At 40.1% G+C, this 19,273-nt stretch overlaps 2 protein-coding genes across 2 annotated transcripts; one reads left to right on the top strand and one right to left on the bottom strand.

The window, feature by feature from the left end:
* Positions 1–209: 209 nt before the first annotated feature.
* On the bottom strand, positions 210–8,893 carry LOC149299866 (protein aurora borealis-like). Its single transcript, XM_089485836.1, has 12 exons — positions 8,747–8,893; positions 7,236–7,342; positions 6,804–6,849; positions 5,783–5,864; positions 5,328–5,393; positions 5,172–5,228; positions 4,795–5,024; positions 4,495–4,633; positions 3,335–3,894; positions 1,408–1,533; positions 588–759; positions 210–271 (listed from the first exon to the last, which is right to left on the bottom strand). Exons 1-12 carry the CDS (start codon positions 8,891–8,893, stop codon positions 210–212), a joined length of 1,794 nt encoding a protein of 597 aa, XP_089341962.1.
* A 1,101-nt stretch (positions 8,894–9,994) lies between these two features.
* On the top strand, positions 9,995–10,751 carry LOC149299865 (mitotic-spindle organizing protein 1). The gene is made up of 3 exons (XM_089485835.1): positions 9,995–10,049; positions 10,253–10,398; positions 10,728–10,751. The coding sequence occupies exons 1-3, from the start codon at positions 10,001–10,003 to the stop codon at positions 10,749–10,751; spliced, it is 219 nt and encodes a 72-aa protein (XP_089341961.1). The 5' UTR covers positions 9,995–10,000.
* Positions 10,752–19,273: the final 8,522 nt, after the last annotated feature.

Genomic DNA, 19,273 nt, shown 5'->3' with positions numbered 1-19,273 from the left:
CCCACCAACGTCTGTTACCGCATTATTCTGCTTCGTTTATTAAGTCCAAAAATCAGTCCCAAAAGGGTTCTTGAGTAACGCTTGTAGAATCCATTGTACCACATGCATAAATACGTCCTTATATCCAACTCGTCATACGCAACACGGTGCACCCGATACTATTCACATATTTATTAGCAATGAAGGAAAAACATCCGATTGGCTTGAAATTATTGCAGGTTCTGTGTTAACGGTTTTCCATCAACTATATTTGGGGGACTCTGGCGTCTTACTACAAAGAAACAAAACAAAAATAATAGCTATTATCGATAAGATATTGTATTAATGCATTTAAGTTATATAATTATTTTGTTGTTGTGGCCACTGGAAGCGAAGTATTGTGGCAAGGTCCAATTTTGAATTTTGAGCCAATAAGGGAGATTTAAGCCACAACAAAGGCAGCCATCTTTGGAAATATTCCACAATTCTACTAAATTTAGACCACAAGTGACCCTTATACCCGCCCCCCCCGGAAAAAGTCACGAGTATCTTTAATACATTTATAACCTGGGGGGGGGGGAACCCCATGGCGATTACGTTATACATACCATTCTTCTGTAACCTGTTAAAGGGGTGTTCGTTGTACAGTTTCCATGCCCCAGGGTTGTTGACTGTAGGTACAATTAATCTGCCACCAGCTTTCTGAGTATGCTTTTGGCATTCTGGGGAATCAAGTTCTCTTTGTCCGAAGTGACTTTTAAAGTCGATGCCAGAATACTCCTAAAAGCGTGAAAATGCAGTTAAGTAATACTCTCTTCTAAAGTTCAGATTTAAAGAAATTGTTAAAATTAAAGATTTAGGACTCATTTTTAACTTTTAAGAACAAATGCATGACATCTACAAGGTAATCTGATCATTCAGGGACAGAGTAGAAAACGCATCTTGCATGACTGCATTTAGAATACTGTACACGCCAGAAACCAGATGCACTTTAATGAACAAGATACCCGTGTCCAATTTTGTGTTCCGTTTTCCTTTGCGCACCAAACACCCTTGTAAACGTGTGTTTATCTGAACATGTCTCACCTCCAGAGAGGTTTCTGGGAAAGTTGTGTATGTGGGTCTGTCCAGACCTCTGTACGCATGAGCGGACAGTCCTCCTTTGATGGAAGTGCTTGGAGGAGGGTAGCTGCATCTTGTAGGTCAGTTCTTTATTTTGTTTTGGACGAATGTATATAAAAGCACTCCGTACTTTCACATGCATTCTTTGACTGTATCTGACGCACTTTACTGTCTCTAGTTTTTTTTTTTCTTCTTCTTAGCCCCTTTGTGACAAAGCCCACAATGCATTGTCATTAATGGGTTTAAGGTCAACCCATTGTCCTTAAGGCGCTGAAATGGCTCATTCTGGATCATACCAGTGCATACCTTAAGTTTTAGGTTTTGAGGGCGGCTGTGGATTTCATACTGCAGAAACTCATTTTCCTTGCAAGCTCCATCTATTCCATCCATAATACTGGATCCACATGTCTGCGTAGTGTAACCACTGTCCACCTAAACAAAAACAACAACAGTTAAGGAAAGGACCAAGCAGAACATTTTAGACAGGAGGGTATGTGAGGTTTTACAAACATGCACAGAACACCAAAACCAGACATATGCAGAAGAAAGCCTTTTTATATCAGAGCCACACATTTCATCCCTAGTGTACATTTTATATTGATCTGGCACCTTAAAATTACAACTCGGATAAGGAAATTTAAAAAAAAAAAATAAAAAAATGAATACGAGCACTATCACCAAAAAACTAAATAAAAACTCAACTTCTTAAAAGTAACAATAAAAATGAAGGGCAATGTAGAGTACCGAAGAAAGAAGGAAAACCTTTAAATTGTACTTAGATGAACTAATGCCCATTTTGTGATAATACTTATTTCCTACAACCTTTCCTTTATTTCCCATAAGCCCTCCCTGTGGGAACTGGAATATCACAAGCAGCAGATTTACAATTATAATTAATAGATTTTTCATCTTTTCCAGTGAATACTAACTGGTATATATCCCTACTAACAGCAAGTAAACATTAAATATTACAGCAGAAGCCTTATAAAAGAGTGACCACTAACACAATGTGAGAGAGTTCTACTAATCAGTCACCCAACAAGAAAAGGAGTACCACCTTAAGGACACCTATAGGAGTACAACAGAAAAAAGTATACAGTTACCTGAATGGCATGATAGCTATATGAAACACGTATACTGAAGACCACAAGGAACACTTGATATTTTGACTAGTCTTGTGGTCTTCCGGATACATTTTTCATATAGCTATCATTCCATTTCAACAGCTATACTTTTTTCTATTTCACAATAGGTACCTTGCAGAGTTTTAGCTTCTAATGAATGGTTCAATTTGGTTTTTATATAAATGGTAGATAAGTCAGCTTAGAGTTCCAGTGCTGCTCATGGTTCCGTTCTTCAAAAAGGAGCACTCCAGCCCTGGTTTCATGTTTAACCTATTTTTTGGGGTCCATTTTGCAGACGCCTATTTGCACACAGTAAAATGCTTTGATGCCAGCATTCTTTGGCTAGAAAAATGAGGCTTCCATACGTCAAGCTTACACTCGCTGCCACCACCGAAGGCAGGAAGTGTACTTAAGTATGCTTCCTGTGCATGCTCTTTGGTGCCATCACTGAATTGAGTTGGAGACATGTTCTCAATGCCACCAACTGACCAGTGTTCAGCTAGTACACTGAGGAGAAAAAAAAAGTTGGCCGTTTACAGAGTAAACTGGCTCTGCATAAAGCATAACCAAGTGCACAGATAATACACCTGTGCCTAAAGGCTTTAAACTAAGCATTTACAGGATTCTATGAGGAGACAAGACAACTTGTTTATTGGCAGATTTGGAGGACTACAACTACATGTGCATTTGACAAAATGCTGCCCTTTAAAGAGGTGTTTATGCGTGTAGTCTACATGGCAGCCGAGTATAATGGAAATTGTAATTTGATACAAGACTGGCTATAAGGTTTGGGTTTATTTAGGTGAACAAAGGGCAAGAACCATAAGCACTGACCACAATTGAGTATATAGAGTATTGTGCAAAAGGTTTAAGTGTGAAAAAATAAAATCCTGTCAAAGATAGGCATGTTATTGTTCATTTAACAAAATGAATGCACCCAATTACAAAATCTGCAAGCGTACCAAGAAGAATTGATGTTTTGAAGGCAGAGGGTAGTCAATCCCCCCAAAAAATTAACATCTGCCTAAAAAGTAAAATACCGAGGTAAGCACGTTTTGGATACTCAGGAACAAGAACACTAGGAGTATGCAATACACGGCGCATCTTACCTGGATGCTGCTGCTCTCACTTGGTATAACACTGCTTTCAGCTAAGGGAGACATGCACATATGAGAACTTTCAACGCTAAAGGTCATGCCATTCATGAAGCTGGTCATTGGGGTGTTGCCAGTAACAGCTCCATCCTTCACCCAAATGTGGTCATCTTCTACAGGATCAACCATTTCTACAGTGTCATTGTCTTTCAGTTCCTCTGGAATTGGCGGAGAACATTGCAGTTCACACACATCAGCAGATACAACCGGTATGTTCTTTACCAGTTGCACGTCAGGTGGATAGATGTCCAAATTGTGCCCTGCATTATCGCCTTCTGACAAAATGCTAGAAGGCGGAGAATTTTCTTTATCTTCTTCAGGACGGTCAAGGGCAAAAGGTATCTGAAACAGGGAAGTCCTGTACTGTGAATTTCCCCTGCAGGCTCTTGACCTGATCTGGAAGAAGTTTTTTATTGGAGAGCAGCCTTCAATATAAGGGCTACCTGCACAAGAGAAAACCATGGATTTGGAGGCAGAGAGTGTGTCAGGCGATGGAAAAGAAAGCTTTTTCTGTTCTGCATTAAGAAAAAGAATGAAATATTTTAGTGTGATGCATTCTACATTCACAAAAAAGTATTTAAAGCCCTAAGCAAGTGGAGTAATTCTGTTGAGTTCTATTAAAGCATTATTGTCTTTCAATGAAATCTAATGATGTCACAACCAGTTACATTTAAACCCATAGCTTTATATGGATATATCACCACCATTCTCTATCCATTTATGGAGAGATAAACAAATTTGAAAATTTTCAAGTTTACTAAATAAAAACCCTACCTGAATCCACTGTTGAAAGCAATCGCTTGTTCGACATACGGTAATATGTCATAGTTCCTTTACCAATAAACCTTATCCTTGCCAGGGATCAAACTAAATCCCATTTACCACTAGGGGGCCAAAAGAGCCGACTAGCTAAAAAACCCATCCAAACTTCTCTACTTCTGCATCCCATCAGTTGTCAGTCAGTAAGCTGCATCTCAGGAGATATAAATAATTTTCTGAAAATTCCAACAGCAGATGAAAAAATGTTGGCTTCTATCCAAAAGTTATTTATAACGTTTACTGGCACTTAAATTTTGCATCAAACCAACGATGGGGAAAAAAAAGAAAGCACATACCTTCCATGCGAACAGCTATAGGAGAGAATGCTGGAGAAGTGACTCTAGATGGAGAATGTTCCAAGAAAGTGGGGCTTGTGTTACTCCCTAAACTATAAGCTCTTCTTCCTCCCTGGATTGGACTTGAAGAAAACTGGCCCTACATTTGGAAAAAAATAACAGAAGAAAATTATCAGCATTGAACAAAATATTTTTTTTAATGCATTGGAATACTGCCAAGGTAAAACTTAACATATACAGACACCCAAGACATGCTTGTTTTTGTTGGAAGCGGGGTAACAGAAATGCAAACATGCTTACCGAACTTGGAGTCTGCATAGGACTTCTACAGCGCACAGGTGACAGGTCTATTGAGCACAGAACTCCAAGAGAGGCGGCTGGGATTTCACAAAGTTCTACCTGGGGAGATGGTGGCAAGGAACACTCTGACCCACTGACATGTCCATCCAAAAACAACTTTCTTCTTAGAGATGCAGAGCTTAGGTTTTCCTGAGAGTGATCTGCATTTTCTCCAGCCCGAAAATATTCACCTTTTTTGTTGGAAAGAAAAATGATATCCTAGTTAGGTTTTAGCGTTTCATATTGGGGAATCAGTACGCCTACAGTTTTTTGGAAACCGAAATATAAATTTACAAAATGACAGAAGAAAAACCCAAAAAGTTTCACATTTCACTTACCCAATACCTTTTCCAAATTAAAGTCTACTGGTAATGACAACTGAGTTTGACATCCAACTGTGGGAACATAAGCATTACAGAAAGTTGCTTTAGTTCAAAATTTAAATGCCCAACTACTTGCTAAACAGGGATGTCTGCAAACCCCAACACGCTCACCTGTGCTCTTTCCAGGCTGAATGGAGTGGATTCTTCCTAAAGGAGATTCATTATGAAGATCAACACCTGAAATACAGGAGAGAATGAAACCAGAATGGATCTAGGTAAAGAAGTCTATTAATCTCATACACACACTCTTACTATCAGATACTTAAAGATTGAGTTGAAAGAACACAGACACTGTATAAAACGATGATAAAACCATATATATGTGTAAGAGCATCTATGAATGTCAATAAGACGCCAGAAAGCCACTGAGTGTTTATCCATAGTACTGTTAATCCTGTTAAACTTTGCTCTTAAGTCAATATCTTTTTATGGACAAGACACTGAAGTCTACTTCCTTCTGCCTCCTCAGGAGGTGATATACCAACAAGAATGTATAATTTATGACCATTTTTATACTACAGGATAAGTTAAGAAGAGGACACCACAAAGCTTAAAACTAAACGTACATTTTGTTGAATGAAACTGGACAGCCTGCTTCCCTTCGTGTTGAGTCCATGGTGAGGGAACAATTGTTCTCTTCAGAAAAAACTGAAAAACAAAGTTGTGAGATTTCTGACCATACTCATTGCCCTTAAACAAAGAGAAACAAAACAGATAGGGAAAAAAAAAACACCTTAAAAGTCACTCTGGTTGATGTTTCCCATAAAAGAAGTACATTTATTAGGTCTGGGTTTCAAGAAAATATATATAGCAACCTTCAACTGAAAAAAAAAAAAAAGGATGTATTATTCGAGTGCTACTATGATGAAGACATCCCTGTTTCAACATAGTCTGGGTCAAGAATCCTTTAGCTTATTTTGGCTACTTTTACTGTAATAGGATGAAAATATGATGAAACAGGAACATGCGATCGGTTGTGCATATGTTTTCCTCCCTGAAGCCCTCTCTCTTCCTCTGAACCCTTGCAAAGTCTCACCAGCCTCCACCAATGCAGAGGGACACTAACAGTACAAAATAGTGGTGTAAATCCTAAGAACAATAAGATAGCATGATATACATAAACATTTGGATGCCACCGTATTAAAAAAATAAGAAAAAAATGCTTCAATGAATTGCTATAGAGGTACAGGCTAGAGAAGAAAAAAAACAAAAGAAAAAAAAAAACGATTAGTTCTACTAGAGTGAGATAGGAGGAAGGGAGAAAAAAAAAAAAAGATTTTGTGAATAAGATTTTGTCTATAAAAAAAGGTATTACTAGATTAGGGTTGTGTGGCCCGAGAGAGAGTAGAGGTTGTAGCCGTATTAGTCCAGTGGTGTCAATATCAAATAACAGATGGAATAAGTATCTTGTGATAATACCTTTTTTATTGGACTAACAGAATTTTGGAATGACAAGCTCTTCTCCCTTATATACACACACACACACACACACACACACATATATATACACACACACACACTAAAAAAAATTATACATCAGATTTATTATTCAAAAAAGAAAAAGATGAAATCCAAGATTTACAGTACCTCTTCTATAGCTTTTTGTCTTCTTTCTTCTATTTCCTTATCAGTTCTAATATAAATAAATGGGCATTTGTTCAACATTAATTTTTGAAAGACAGGCTACCCTGAAGCACAGCATTGACTTATTTTTCTCTGTACTGACGCTTGTAGAAACATTATCCAACTTTGTGAACTAACGTAACTTTAGCATGCCTTCGGGTGAATGGCGGGATGGCAGGTAGATTCCTGAGCCAGCAATCCATGGATAATGGTCTTAAACCAAATGTTTCTCCCCAACACACCCTGCTGTTTTGTTAGTAAATCCCTTGTAGTCCGTAAAAATTGTAACTAAACATAGTCTTAAATAAAATGAACATAGTTAGACATTGGTGTCCATATTAGGTCAAGTGTTTCCTTAAAGGAAAATATGTAGATGTATATTGAAACATCGCTTACTTGGCATGGCTTAAGTACAAAGCCTGGCGATGGATGTCCTCTGGGTCAATCTCAACAGGGTTTATTGCAGCAAGCTGATCAATTGACCATCGGAACTGTCGTGGGGTCTGTAAGGTAGAAGCCCAATGTGTTACAGTATGCGTATAGACATTACTATCGTAGTTGAAATAGTTCATGGTTAAAATATCATGCATAATAGCACTTTTGGAAAAGGAATGCATATTATTTACAGAACATTTAACTATACGTAAGGTTACTTTGCAAGTTTTCTTTCAGATCGATACGGTGGCAGTAGGCCCGATTAGGGTCTCTACAGACCCGGCAAGTCCCTGCCACATGAAGAAGGAATCCCTGGCAACATCAGAGATAACATCCTCAGAAGGAAATGTCCGAACACGCCTCGGCATTTAAATCCCTACAGAATGTAACTGTGCTTAACTAGAGTGCTGTCGCATCTGATCTGACAGCTCGGGGCCACAAACTTTGGACCGAGCTGTCAGGGGGAAAATTAGGCTTAAGAATTTGACATACTATAGCTCTAAGCGCAAGCAAATGCACTTTAATGCCTACGCCAGCCCAATGCCAACTTAGCGTAACATTTTATTCCCCAATGCATGGAGACTCATCAGAATTCCCTCCGTGCGCTCGCACCGTTTCCCCGACTCAGCTCTTCAGCACACAGGAAGCGTGTTCAGAAAAAAAATCACTTCCTTACATTAGTAAAAACCGCTAGACTACATGGGCCGAAAGCCTCTTATCTGCCTTCAAACTATATATTTAACTTACTACTGCAAACACGCTGTATACTATGATCCAGCACAGGGGATTTGCCACTGATTTCAATGGGATCGCTATATTGCGTGCGATTAGAAGCTGTGAACGAAGGCAAGTGTGCTTCCTCATTCTCTTAGAAGTATACTAGACTGTCCTTTCATTTTCATGTGACATACATTACTAAGACCACTGTTTATTCATATACAGGTGTGTGTGTGTATGCGTATATATAGATATATATTATTACACACACACACAACGTATTTGTCCGTTTTTGCGGAATAGAGAGTGAATGAGAGCGAGGGAGAGTGGATGAGAGCATGAGATATAGACTGAATCAGCAAAGCTTTAGCAGACCCCTTATGTTTTACTTTATATGATTATAGTCGGCCAACAAGGTCTATTTCCAATTTCTTCCAGATGACTGCCCACTTAAAACCCATCAGCGTGATACGGGGAGGAAAATAAACATAAAATACCAACAATGCATTGGAATCGGTGGCCATGGTATATGGTACACAGGGATAACACGTTAATTGTGATATTTTTGCTGTTTCAAGGTCAGCTAACCCTCTCCGCACACCTGGCTGTTAGTAGTCAAGTAGTAAAGGTACGGACTCTGTTATCACTGACCCCTGCCTCTAAGAGTAGGGCAAACTAATGTTTGTTTTAATTATTAATGGAGTAAGAGATGTGGACACGGACGGAACTGCCCCTTTATAACAGCAAACACTTACAGCAGAGGACTTCGCAGGCTTGAACACGGTCGGGCTCGAAACAAAAGGCTCTTGCAAGCTGTAATAATCGCTGGGACTCTCAAACGGATTCAGAACAGCGGCTCGGCCAGGCGTCTCAGGGGTTAAGTGAGTGCGAACATCACCCATGACAAGGGCGGATTATGTCAACGCTTCTTCCGCAACAGTAACCTTATATAAAAAGATATACCTTAATGTAAACATAGATCACAACAGAAACCTCAGAGAGACATGCTACATAATAAAAATATTTATATTATCAATATACACATTAACAATGCAACCCATAACCGGTAGAGTAAGAGAACTTGCTTACTTACTTGTTTTATCCAGCACCATCATATGCCATAGTGCTGTACATACACACATTATTTATATATATATATATATATAAATAACCAGGCCCTCATCCTCTTCTGTAAATTTTAAATGGCCTTTGCCAATATTGTCAGTGACCCCTTTATAACAGCGCGACGGAAACTGCAGGCGCTATGTAAGAGCCATGTATCACATACACAGGTCTAACCGATCCCTAGCACACTATGGTTACATAACGCTGGAGGAAGATCCCTGATCACAGGAAATCTCTTTCGACTCACCCGTATGCAGTGCTGGGCGATGGGGAGGGTTAAGGGCTCGGTTACGGTTTACGGTGCCGGTTACAGGTCAAGCTGAGGACTCTACAGGTGAGCGGACCGCAGCAAACACTGCCTCTGCTTCACCAATTCGGAGCCCGGAACTTCTGACGTCAGAGCGCAGATTCACAACGTTCCAGCCGGACCGTTAGACACAAAGCGCTAAATAAGCAGCCACAGCAACAACCCTTCCCCCAAAAATTCTACTACAACGGCGCCCCCATTTCTTCCCGCTCCACGTCCCGCCGCGCTGTTAATACCGATAGCCTTTTTCTGCACACTTATTTCCCGTTCGCTATCCACCACAGTCCAGCAAGCCTGCGTGCTCCTGCCAGCCAATCACAAGACAGAGGATGGGTGGAGCCTCGCAAGAATCCGAGCGACCCAATGAGGAAGAGGCCGCCGTACAATTCGAATGTGAGCCTACCCCTTTTAACCCAGTCTTCACCATGGCAACGAGACGCAATTTTTCCTAGGTCTAAGCACTTCCGCTATGGCCGTTCGGAGCGGCTGTCGCCTTCCTGTCTCTACCTAGAAACCGCTAAACGCTTGTTATTGGCGTCAGCGCGACACGTTTCCGGGTCAGTTCTGTAGCGTTGCGATGGCGAGCGCATCTGGCAGTTTGAGTGCAGTGCGGGAGACCATGGACGGTGAGATGCGGAGCTGGTTTGTTGTTAGATTATCTTCAAAGCTGTACACCAAGGCCGGTATACATGGCTGCTTTGATGCTGACAGTCGTGCATTGCTAGGCGTATATATCGATTGATTTTGTTGCCTGGAGTAAAGGATTTGATTGCAATGTCTGTATTACGTTTAAGTGTTCAAACTAAAGGTTAGTTTTTTTCTCTGACAGTACTTCTCGAAATATCACGATTGTTGAACACTGGCCTGGATATGGAAACCCTGTCGATATGTGTGAGGTTATGCGAACAAGGCATTAATCCAGAGGCCTTGTCCTCTGTTATAAAGGAGCTCCGCAGGGCATCAGAAGCTCTCAAGGTAATATATATTCCAACGTGCTTCACAAAGGTTTAACGGAGTAAGATTTATCGTAACGATACGTAAAGACGGGGCTGAGTTCCTAAACGCGGTGTGTAAGGTTTAACTCCCTTCCTGCTCACTATTGTCCCTGGCATCCTGCTGAAAACTGGACCTAACTGAATGCAAGATGTTGAAGAAATGCTAAATCATTAAACAAATGTTGATATATTTTATGCATTTGTCAATTTAATTCTTGACCTTTAACATACTGCACTTTTCTGATTCCACCAACCCCCCCCCCCCCGGTTCTGTGAATGTTTTATAAATATTCTGCTTTCTTTTTCCAGGCTCCTGATAATGCGGCTAGCTAGCAAGTATTGCTTCTGATGGATCGCTTTTTATATCAAGTTTGGAAACAATAATGTTTCAGAATCTGGCTCTGCGTACATTATGGAATACTTGGACTTTTATATTTACTTTTTCCATATTTATATTATGTCAAGCACTTGAACTATTTAACAATGTTTTGTAACATTTTCAATGGCTGTATTAGTGTTAATTATGTATGGCTATAAGAAGGACACTGACACTAAATGTTAAGGAAAATATGGTATAGATTTTGAGTTGTGCAGTTATTGTTGGTTTAACGGGGTACTCCAGCCATCATATGCGCTTTAATGCATATGATAGCTGCGTGATCTGTTTTGCAAATGCATAGATAGATTTCTCCCTCCCCACCTAAGTGCCCTGCATGATATTTGTTGAGCCGAACAGATCTCCCTGCACATGATACGTTGCGCTGCAATCGGCCGCCCCCCCTTTTTTTTTTGTGTGTGTTTTGCACTAGACTTGTGCATTCGTCTTCGGGCGAACATGAAAACGAACACGAAGAGTGCATTTTCGTTTTCGTTCCGAAGACATGAATAAGAGAAGACAGCGGCGGTAAAACGTAGACGAAGACACACAACACAAAGAATCTTCGTGATTGTCTTTGTCTACTAATCTCCCTGGTCCCTTCCTCATCTAGCCTGCCTTATCATCGCAGGAGTTGACGGAAGCGGAAATCTGTAGGTTATCCGTCAGGGGTTACAGGGCAGTGTGAGTGAGCCTATTGGTCGCCTACAGGGACCTCCTCTGGTATCAACCAATTGGTAGGTTAAAGGGCCGTGCAAGCGACCAATAGGCCCCTTAACTCCTTAAGGTTCAACCTGACCACTGGTCTCCCTGCTGCAACAGTTAAGTCCGTACAAACAACCAATAAAGTCGCTTGTACGGACATTTAACTGATAGAGCAGGGAGACCAGCGGTCCCTCCCGGCCAAGTTACAGCACCAGGAGTTTAAAAGTCTGTACGAGCGACCAATAGCTTCGAAGAATGTCCACGAATATTCGCCCGGAGAGAAGACAGGAACGGGTGAATGTTCGCGGAATCCGAAGAATTTTTTTTTTTTTTTGCCGAAGACGAACACGAAAAGCTCCCTGGTGCCCAAGTCTATTTTGCACATACCCTGTGTAAAATAAATAAATAAAAAATGCTAACCAATGCAAAAGCAATTTTGGGGTAAAAAAGGAAAAACACAAAACAATAATAATGGCAAATTTCAGAAAAGATTGGTGGCCAAATGGCTGTATAGCAAGAGCCAAAAAGTGAAATACCCCAGGGTGTTTGTTTGTGATTACCCTTACATTGCCATAAAGATATTGTAATTCTTACATATAAGGCATTTGCAAACTCTTGAATTAATGTATTTTGGTCCACTCAGCTACTTAAGTTACTATTAGCATATAAAAAACATACAATAATGTGCTTTTTTTCATTTCTTCATCTTTCGAAATTTTAAATGTTGGACTATACATCTAATAGTGCTATTAAAAGAAAAAAACCCTTTCTGTACCGTATATTTTTATTTATATATATATATATATATATATACACCGTATTGGCTCGTATATAGGCCGCCCCCTAAAAGTTTGGTGCTTTTTATAAAGAAAAAGCACCAAAAAAACATGCTGCCACTGTCCCCCCCCAACTTACCAGAACAGACTCCCGGGTGTCTTGCGGGGCCGGCGGGGGACATCTACGCAATACGCGTATACAACTTCCGGTGCGGGCACTCAGCGGATGTGCCGGCACCGGAAGTTGTATACGCGTATTGCGTAGATGTCCCCCGCCGGCCCCGCAAGACACCCGGGAGTCCGCTCTGGTAAGTCTTGGGGGCAGAGGTAAAATGCATCGTGCGGACGGTCACCGGCTGCGGCGATGCGGGTAAACAACCTCCGCAGCCGGTGACCGTCCGCACGATGCGCTTAGACAACCTCCTGTGCTGGCACCCTCCCCGTGGAAAGTGCCGGCAGGGGAGGCTGTCTGAGCATATCGGAGAGTAGGATGCAGGTCCCCTGCACCGCTGTGGGGGATCTGTATCCTAACCCCACTGCCTGCCCAGCGCTAGACCCCGAATATATGCGGCCTATATTCGAGCCAATACGGTATATATGTAAAAATGAAAAACCTAAATTATAGCTAAACAAAGATATTGTATAAACACACAAAAAGCTCTAGGTTTTTGGTACAAAGTACCCTCAGCAAATAGGGTATAGTGTGGGTGTCAAACGTTAGCTTGCCCTCTTTTAATCTGAAATAGTCGTGTTATTTTTTTGTTTGATTCCATTCATAATCAGCAAATAAAATATTTGTGCAGGTATTTGCTTTTAGAACTCTGTCATCGTGTAGCAAGCGGTGTTTGGAACTCCCCTTCCTCATTCTGATGCTCGGTTTGAACTTCAGCAAGTTGTCTTGACCACATCTAAATGCCTAAATGCATTGAGTTGCTGCCATGTGATTGGCTGATTAGCTATTTGTGTATAGGTGTACCTAATTAAGTGGCCAGTGAGATATACCGTATTGGCCCGAATATAGGCTGCACTTTTTTACCCCACTTTAGATCTTTAAAGTGGGGGTGCGGCCTATATTCTGGGTCTTGCACAGGGATGCGCAGTTCGTGTCGCCCGACGCCCGGGACATGCAGTTCCGGGCGGGTGTTTTTGTTGCGTTTTCGTTCATCCCTGCTGCGTATAAGCAGGAGGGTTAGGATCCAGATCCACCGCAGCGCTGCAGGGGACTTGGATCCTTCTCTCCGGCAGCCGTGGACATCTGCACAATGACCTCTGCTGCCGGAACTTCCGCCTACGGTGCAGCACCGGCGTGATATTAGCTTCCGGTGCTCCACCATAGAAGTGCCGACAGCAGAGGTTGCCTACGCGTATCGGGCAGACGTTCACCGGCTGCGGCGATGTGCGTAGACAACCTCCGCTGCCGTCACTTAAAATACATGTATTCCTGTTCGTTCATTAGACAAAATACTGTTTTACCATTCCACTAATGTGTATATTTTCTTTAAAAATACTTTTTTCTTTAAAATGGCACCAAACTTTAAGGGTGCGGCCTATAATCGGGTGCTGCCTATATTCGAGCCAATACGGTATATACAACAGCAACTGTTGTAATCACTTTCCACCATTTCTGCTCTAGCTGTTCATTCCGAAACCCTGACCTGTTCCTTGAAAATACCTCAAAAAGACCACACACCATCAGAAAGAGGTGTCTCTCGTGTCAAGATTAAAAAGCAGGAAACAAATACACTTGCAAATTAGTAGCACATACTGTGCCATAATGCAGATGATGGTGCAGACTTCACCTCCAATGCCATTGTGCCCATTCTTTTAGAAATAATATTTTATATTTTAACATGTAGTTGGAGAAATGGTCTTGGTATGTCAGCTTATGCATTCCAACACATTTTGGGCAATGCTTTGGTTCCAACTTTGTGGCACTAGTTCGTTTTAGGCCCTTTTCTTTTCTAGCATGACTGTGCCCCAGTGCACATAGCTACGTCCATAAAGACATGTTTGGATTAGTTTGCCGTGGAAGAACTTGACTGGCCCACACACACACACACACACACCTCAACCCCATCAAACACCTTTGGGATGAACCGGAATGGAGATTGTGAGCCAGGCCTTCTCATCCAACATCAGTGCCTGACCTCACAAATGCTCTACTGGATGAATGGGCAAAATTTCCCACAGAAACACCCCAAAATCTTCACAGAAGAGTGGAAGCTGTAATAGCTTCAAAGAGGGGACCAACTTAAATGTCCACTCGCTGATCTATCTAGCCTTTGTGAGGTTAAAGTGGTCAGTCTGAGAGAGATAGTGCCCTGTGACAGAGAAATGACGACCTTTCCCCAATACTGTGAAAACGACAAAAAAATTACTTTTTATTATTATTATTTATTGTTTTATATAGCGCCATCAAATTCCGTAGCGCTGTACAATGGGTAGACAAGACATAACAAGTAGTATGTAGCATAACAAATTGACTAACAGACAACAGGTGAGCTTACAATCTAGAGGGAGTTGGGTTGTGTTACACAACAGGTAAAAGGTAAAAGTGCCATTATTGAGGATGGACCAGCCACACTAGTAAAAGTATTGCAGGAGAGGGAGTAGGAAAGGTGAGCTAAAGGAATATGGGAGTATGGGAGGGCATAAGTGTGCTATGTTGTAAGCATCCTTTTTTTTTTTTACACAGTTGTAGAATTTAACTAGCTTCTCAAACAGTTTAGTAACTCTGTTTATTAAGCTATACAACCGACAAAATAGGCAATAATGTCCTGGTTGTGATCCATAGTGCAAAAGCTATAAAGGGGTCTATTTAACTATAGAGGTAAACCATTTCACTATGCATTTTCAAGGGCAAAGCCCAGTGACTTTCTCCTGATGGACAGTTTGTCTTGGCTCTGAGATTTCTTAAAACTCACCCCACTGATTTAATTATGCATTATGATGGGTCAGCTTAGGCTTTTTATCAAGATGAGCTCATTGGGGTCTGCACTTCATAATGCATGGTGAGAACAGGGAGCTAAAATATTCAACTCCCCTGCTAACTCCTAGTTTAACGGAATAGACCCCAGTGGCTTCATGGAGTAGATAAGGTCCCCGCAAGTAACCTCTTGTGTTTATATGTATAGAAGCACGGTAACATGTGTTGGTTACGAGATATATTTATACAACATTAAATACATATCTTTCACCCTAAAACTCAAATATGGACATAATGACGTGTGTTTCAATTTGTTTTAGCTTAATGTAAAATCATATTTCTTCCACTACCAAATATACCCCATTTAAATTAAATTAATTCATGATTCTCTCATAATGGACCACAGATTCATATAGTTTCTTGGTGAACTGGATATTTTATAAGAAATCTGGTCCACTAGGTGGCGGGCAAGCTCTAAAAATATTAAACATTAATCTAATCATAAGGGCTATACAGTAAATTGTGAGATATATGTATGTAAATATACTATGTAAATTTAATTAAGCTTTTGTGACCCTTTATGGAATTATATACAGAAGAGACGAAAACTGATTACCAGAGTTAAGAGCCAATAAAGAACAGCACATGGGTCAATATTTGCTATTGTAAGATTGGGTTTTAACTGGCACATTTGTACGTTTCCTATCAAGCTATTACGTTTTTATTCAAAGTAATATTCAAAACTTTTGCCTGCTGTGATTATTGTTACTTACATTGCTATATATTCATGTGTAAATGCAAACAACTGAATAAAAGCAATTTTTAAACCCACTCAAATCCATATAAAATGGCACTTTGATACATGGAATTGACCGAACTACTAGAATTATTTAAAGTAATATAAGGCTATTTCTGCACAGACCTCCACCTCATCCCACTAAAGCAGGTATGTCTAGACCAAGTTACCAACAACATATCAAGGCCACCTCTAATGGTAACAAAGGTTCTTGTGTTAGGCTGATGAGCAGTGGCAAACAATCCTTTTAAAACCCAATGTCTGCAATATATCAACAGATATCTCACAAATATCACACTTTCCTCAGTACGTCATCTATCGGGAAACATATTTATGCTATATACACACACTTTCCACTTTATTAGGTACACCTGTTTAATTGCTTGTTTAAACAAATTGCTAATAAGCCAATCACATGGCAGCAACTCAATGCATTTAGGCATGTGGACGTAGTCAAAACAACTCGCTAAAGTTCAAACTGAGCATCAGAATGGGGAAGAGAGGGGATTTAAGTGTCTTTGAACATGCCATGGTTAGTGGTGGTGAAATGATGTACGGGACATTTTCTTTTGAGCCCCTTAGTACCAATTGAGCATTGTTTAAACGCGACAGCCGACCTGAGTATTGTTGCTGACCATGTCCATCCCCTTATGACCACAGTGTACTCATCTAAATGATGGCTACTTCCAGTAGGATAATGCAGCATGTCACAAAGCTCACATCATCTCAAACATGCCAATGAGTTCACTGTACTCCAATGGCCTCCACAGTCACCAGATCTCAATCCAATAGAGCACCTTTGGGATGTGGTGGAACAGGAGATTCGCATCATGGATGTGCAGCCAACAAATCTGCCGCAACTACGTGATACCATCATGTCCATATGGGCCAAAATCTCTTAGGAAAGTTTCCAGCACATTAAAGAAAGTATGCCATGAAGAATGAAGGCAATAGGGGGTCCAACCCGGTACTAGCAAGGTGTGGCCAGTGAGTGTATAAATATAAATATATATATATATATATAAATACATATATATACTGTGCAGTCACCCAAAATATATGTGAAATTTAAAAAATGAAAGAAGAAAAAAGTGCAGAATAATAAAACAAATACAAATCTATATATTTATGAAGCTACTTCTGTATTATTAGTAGGGTTTTTTTCTTCACTATGTAAAGCCCAAATACATTTAAGTCTAAAGTCACAGTTCATTTGTGAAGTAGAAAGTTCCTTTAGAAAACACAGATAATCCATGTGTGTATTTCCCTAAATGTAAAATTATATAGGACAATTAGCCACAGCTCTAAAAATGATAAATGTTGCCAGGGAAATAACTCGGCAATGCCCTGTAAGATTTGCGCTGCCGAAAAGGGTCGTACTCCAACGATTTTCGGAAATGGTATGTTGTTTTCCACCAAGGACATTAACAATGTTTCAAATATTGTAATACAACCCAAAGAAAATTAATTAGCTAATTAAAAAGCAATATACACGAGCAAAGCATTTTTACTTTTTGAAGAGCTTTTTAAACTTCTGGTTTATCAGATTACGGTAATTTTTAATCATCAGTAGATTTGATTTTTACTGTTAATAAATGACAATTAGAGCTTCAGCCAACATTCCAGGCCAAACTGTGGATAAAAATATGGAAGATTATGGCGAGTTGCAACTCATACAAATTTGATTATCTTTCAAGCGAAAATCACATTATCTTGTATAAGAAGGACACTCTGCATATTGTCTAAAAAACAAGATTTGTTATGTTAAAAATAAATGCATATATGATTCATTAGACACCTATTCTCAAGGTAATGCTTTATACCATGGCTTTCTACCATGGCACTTTCACCACCCGCTTCATTGTAGGGACAACTTGAGGTCAACTCTGGTCTTCCTCTGCAAGCCAACGAAAAATTAATGTGTGCTTTTCCTACACAGAATTTTAATGGGACATCAGTGAGCAGGCAGGTAATATCTAGCATAAAGTGTGTGTAAGACTTAGTGATGGACTTAAATGAATGACCTGGTACCTTTTATTTTAGATTATAAGAGTAGCCAATGATACTTCATTAAGCAACAGCTCACAAGAGGTTCAACATGCCTAAGACCAGCAAAATGTTTTCTAAAGAATAATGGGAAAATACAATATATAAAATAGCTAATGGCAACCTGTGGACAGAACCAGAAATGTGCCGGTATAGCATGGCGGCTTTTGCCATACCAAGTTACTCTCAGTTTTCTGATCTGCTGAAGATTGACCTATCGGTAAGAAAAAAGAAGTAGTGAAGATCAGCCTCATGAATAGATCAAATAAATAGGGTAAATAATCCATCATATGGAAGCCTTTTGCCTTTTTTACACAGGCTGTTTACAGTACATTCTTTACATGTTACAAGGAAGTAAGCAGGGGAAAAAAGGATCACATGTAGCACATCATCACTAGGAAATAACATCGGTTTAATGCAAAAAACTGAATCAAGGAAGCTATAGTTAAAAGGAGGTAGTGCCTTGGATGGTGGAATAGGAGTTTGCAACACAACACTGTCACCTTTTGGAGGTGCCGAAGATGGTGATGATGGCAGTGTGTACCCCAAGTCCTATGAACTAAACTAAACTGAACTAAAATATATATATATATATTTTATGAGAACGTCAATAAGTTCCCTAACAGCCATGTTTTGCTGGTCAAAGTGTTGGCCATCCATATGTCTACCTTTTCCTTTGTAGAAAAGTGAGGATGATAGCTACTACTCTGATCATCTCTGATTCCCCCATCGGCAAGACACCATTGTTCTCTCAATTGTTTGATACAGTGGACAACCAGCTCATGAAATTCGTTTGGATGGAAGATTCACGGGACAACTGATATGCAGATGAGTGGCCAGAACACAGAGTAACTGACTCTCACTGCCCACTGGGTATCTTTCACATCAGAATCATATGTACAGATGCAGGGTGACCACCTCTATCACCTAACAGGACAATGACTTGAAACATCATGCCACTTTATGCATGCAGAGATTTGATCTACATAAGGCATGTGATGTTTTACCTAACATCAGTAGATGATAGAACATTGTTTTTTGATGTAGGAGAAAGTTAATATTTACTCCATAATTTATGCCGTAAGCATCATAAAAAGTTACTCACCTGATGTTTTTCCTTCTAATTCAGCGTTCTGAAGCTATGTTTTTCTTATGTACTATTCCCAAGTAATATCCCCATTGCTCCTGAAGCTAGCTATGCATTACATAGCAATATGTTATGAGTACCTC

This window comes from Sceloporus occidentalis, unplaced genomic scaffold, assembly GCF_023333645.1.
Source record: "Sceloporus occidentalis isolate IW3139 unplaced genomic scaffold, rSceOcc1.0.p SCAF_27, whole genome shotgun sequence".
NCBI lineage: Eukaryota > Metazoa > Chordata > Lepidosauria > Squamata > Phrynosomatidae > Sceloporus > Sceloporus occidentalis.
Note: the sequence above shows the minus strand (reverse complement) of the source record. Positions and strands in the feature narration are given on the sequence as shown.

Bases quoted from the DNA above. Each gene is read 5' to 3' on its own strand.
- LOC149299865 (XM_089485835.1), top strand. From the start codon at position 10,001: ATGGCGAGCGCATCTGGCAGTTTGAGTGCAGTGCGGGAGACCATGGAC. The intron at 10,050-10,252 runs GTGAGATGCGGA...TTTCTCTGACAG, and splicing joins AGTGCGGGAGACCATGGACG to TACTTCTCGAAATATCACGA. The intron at 10,399-10,727 runs GTAATATATATT...TTCTTTTTCCAG, and splicing joins GGGCATCAGAAGCTCTCAAG to GCTCCTGATAATGCGGCTAG.
- LOC149299866 (XM_089485836.1), bottom strand. From the start codon at position 8,893: ATGGGTGATGTTCGCACTCACTTAACCCCTGAGACGCCTGGCCGAGCC. The intron at 1,534-3,334 runs GTAAGATGCGCC...GTTTTTGTTTAG, and splicing joins GTGAGAGCAGCAGCATCCAG to GTGGACAGTGGTTACACTAC. The intron at 272-587 runs GTATGTATAACG...GTTTCTTTGTAG, and splicing joins TAACAGGTTACAGAAGAATG to TAAGACGCCAGAGTCCCCCA.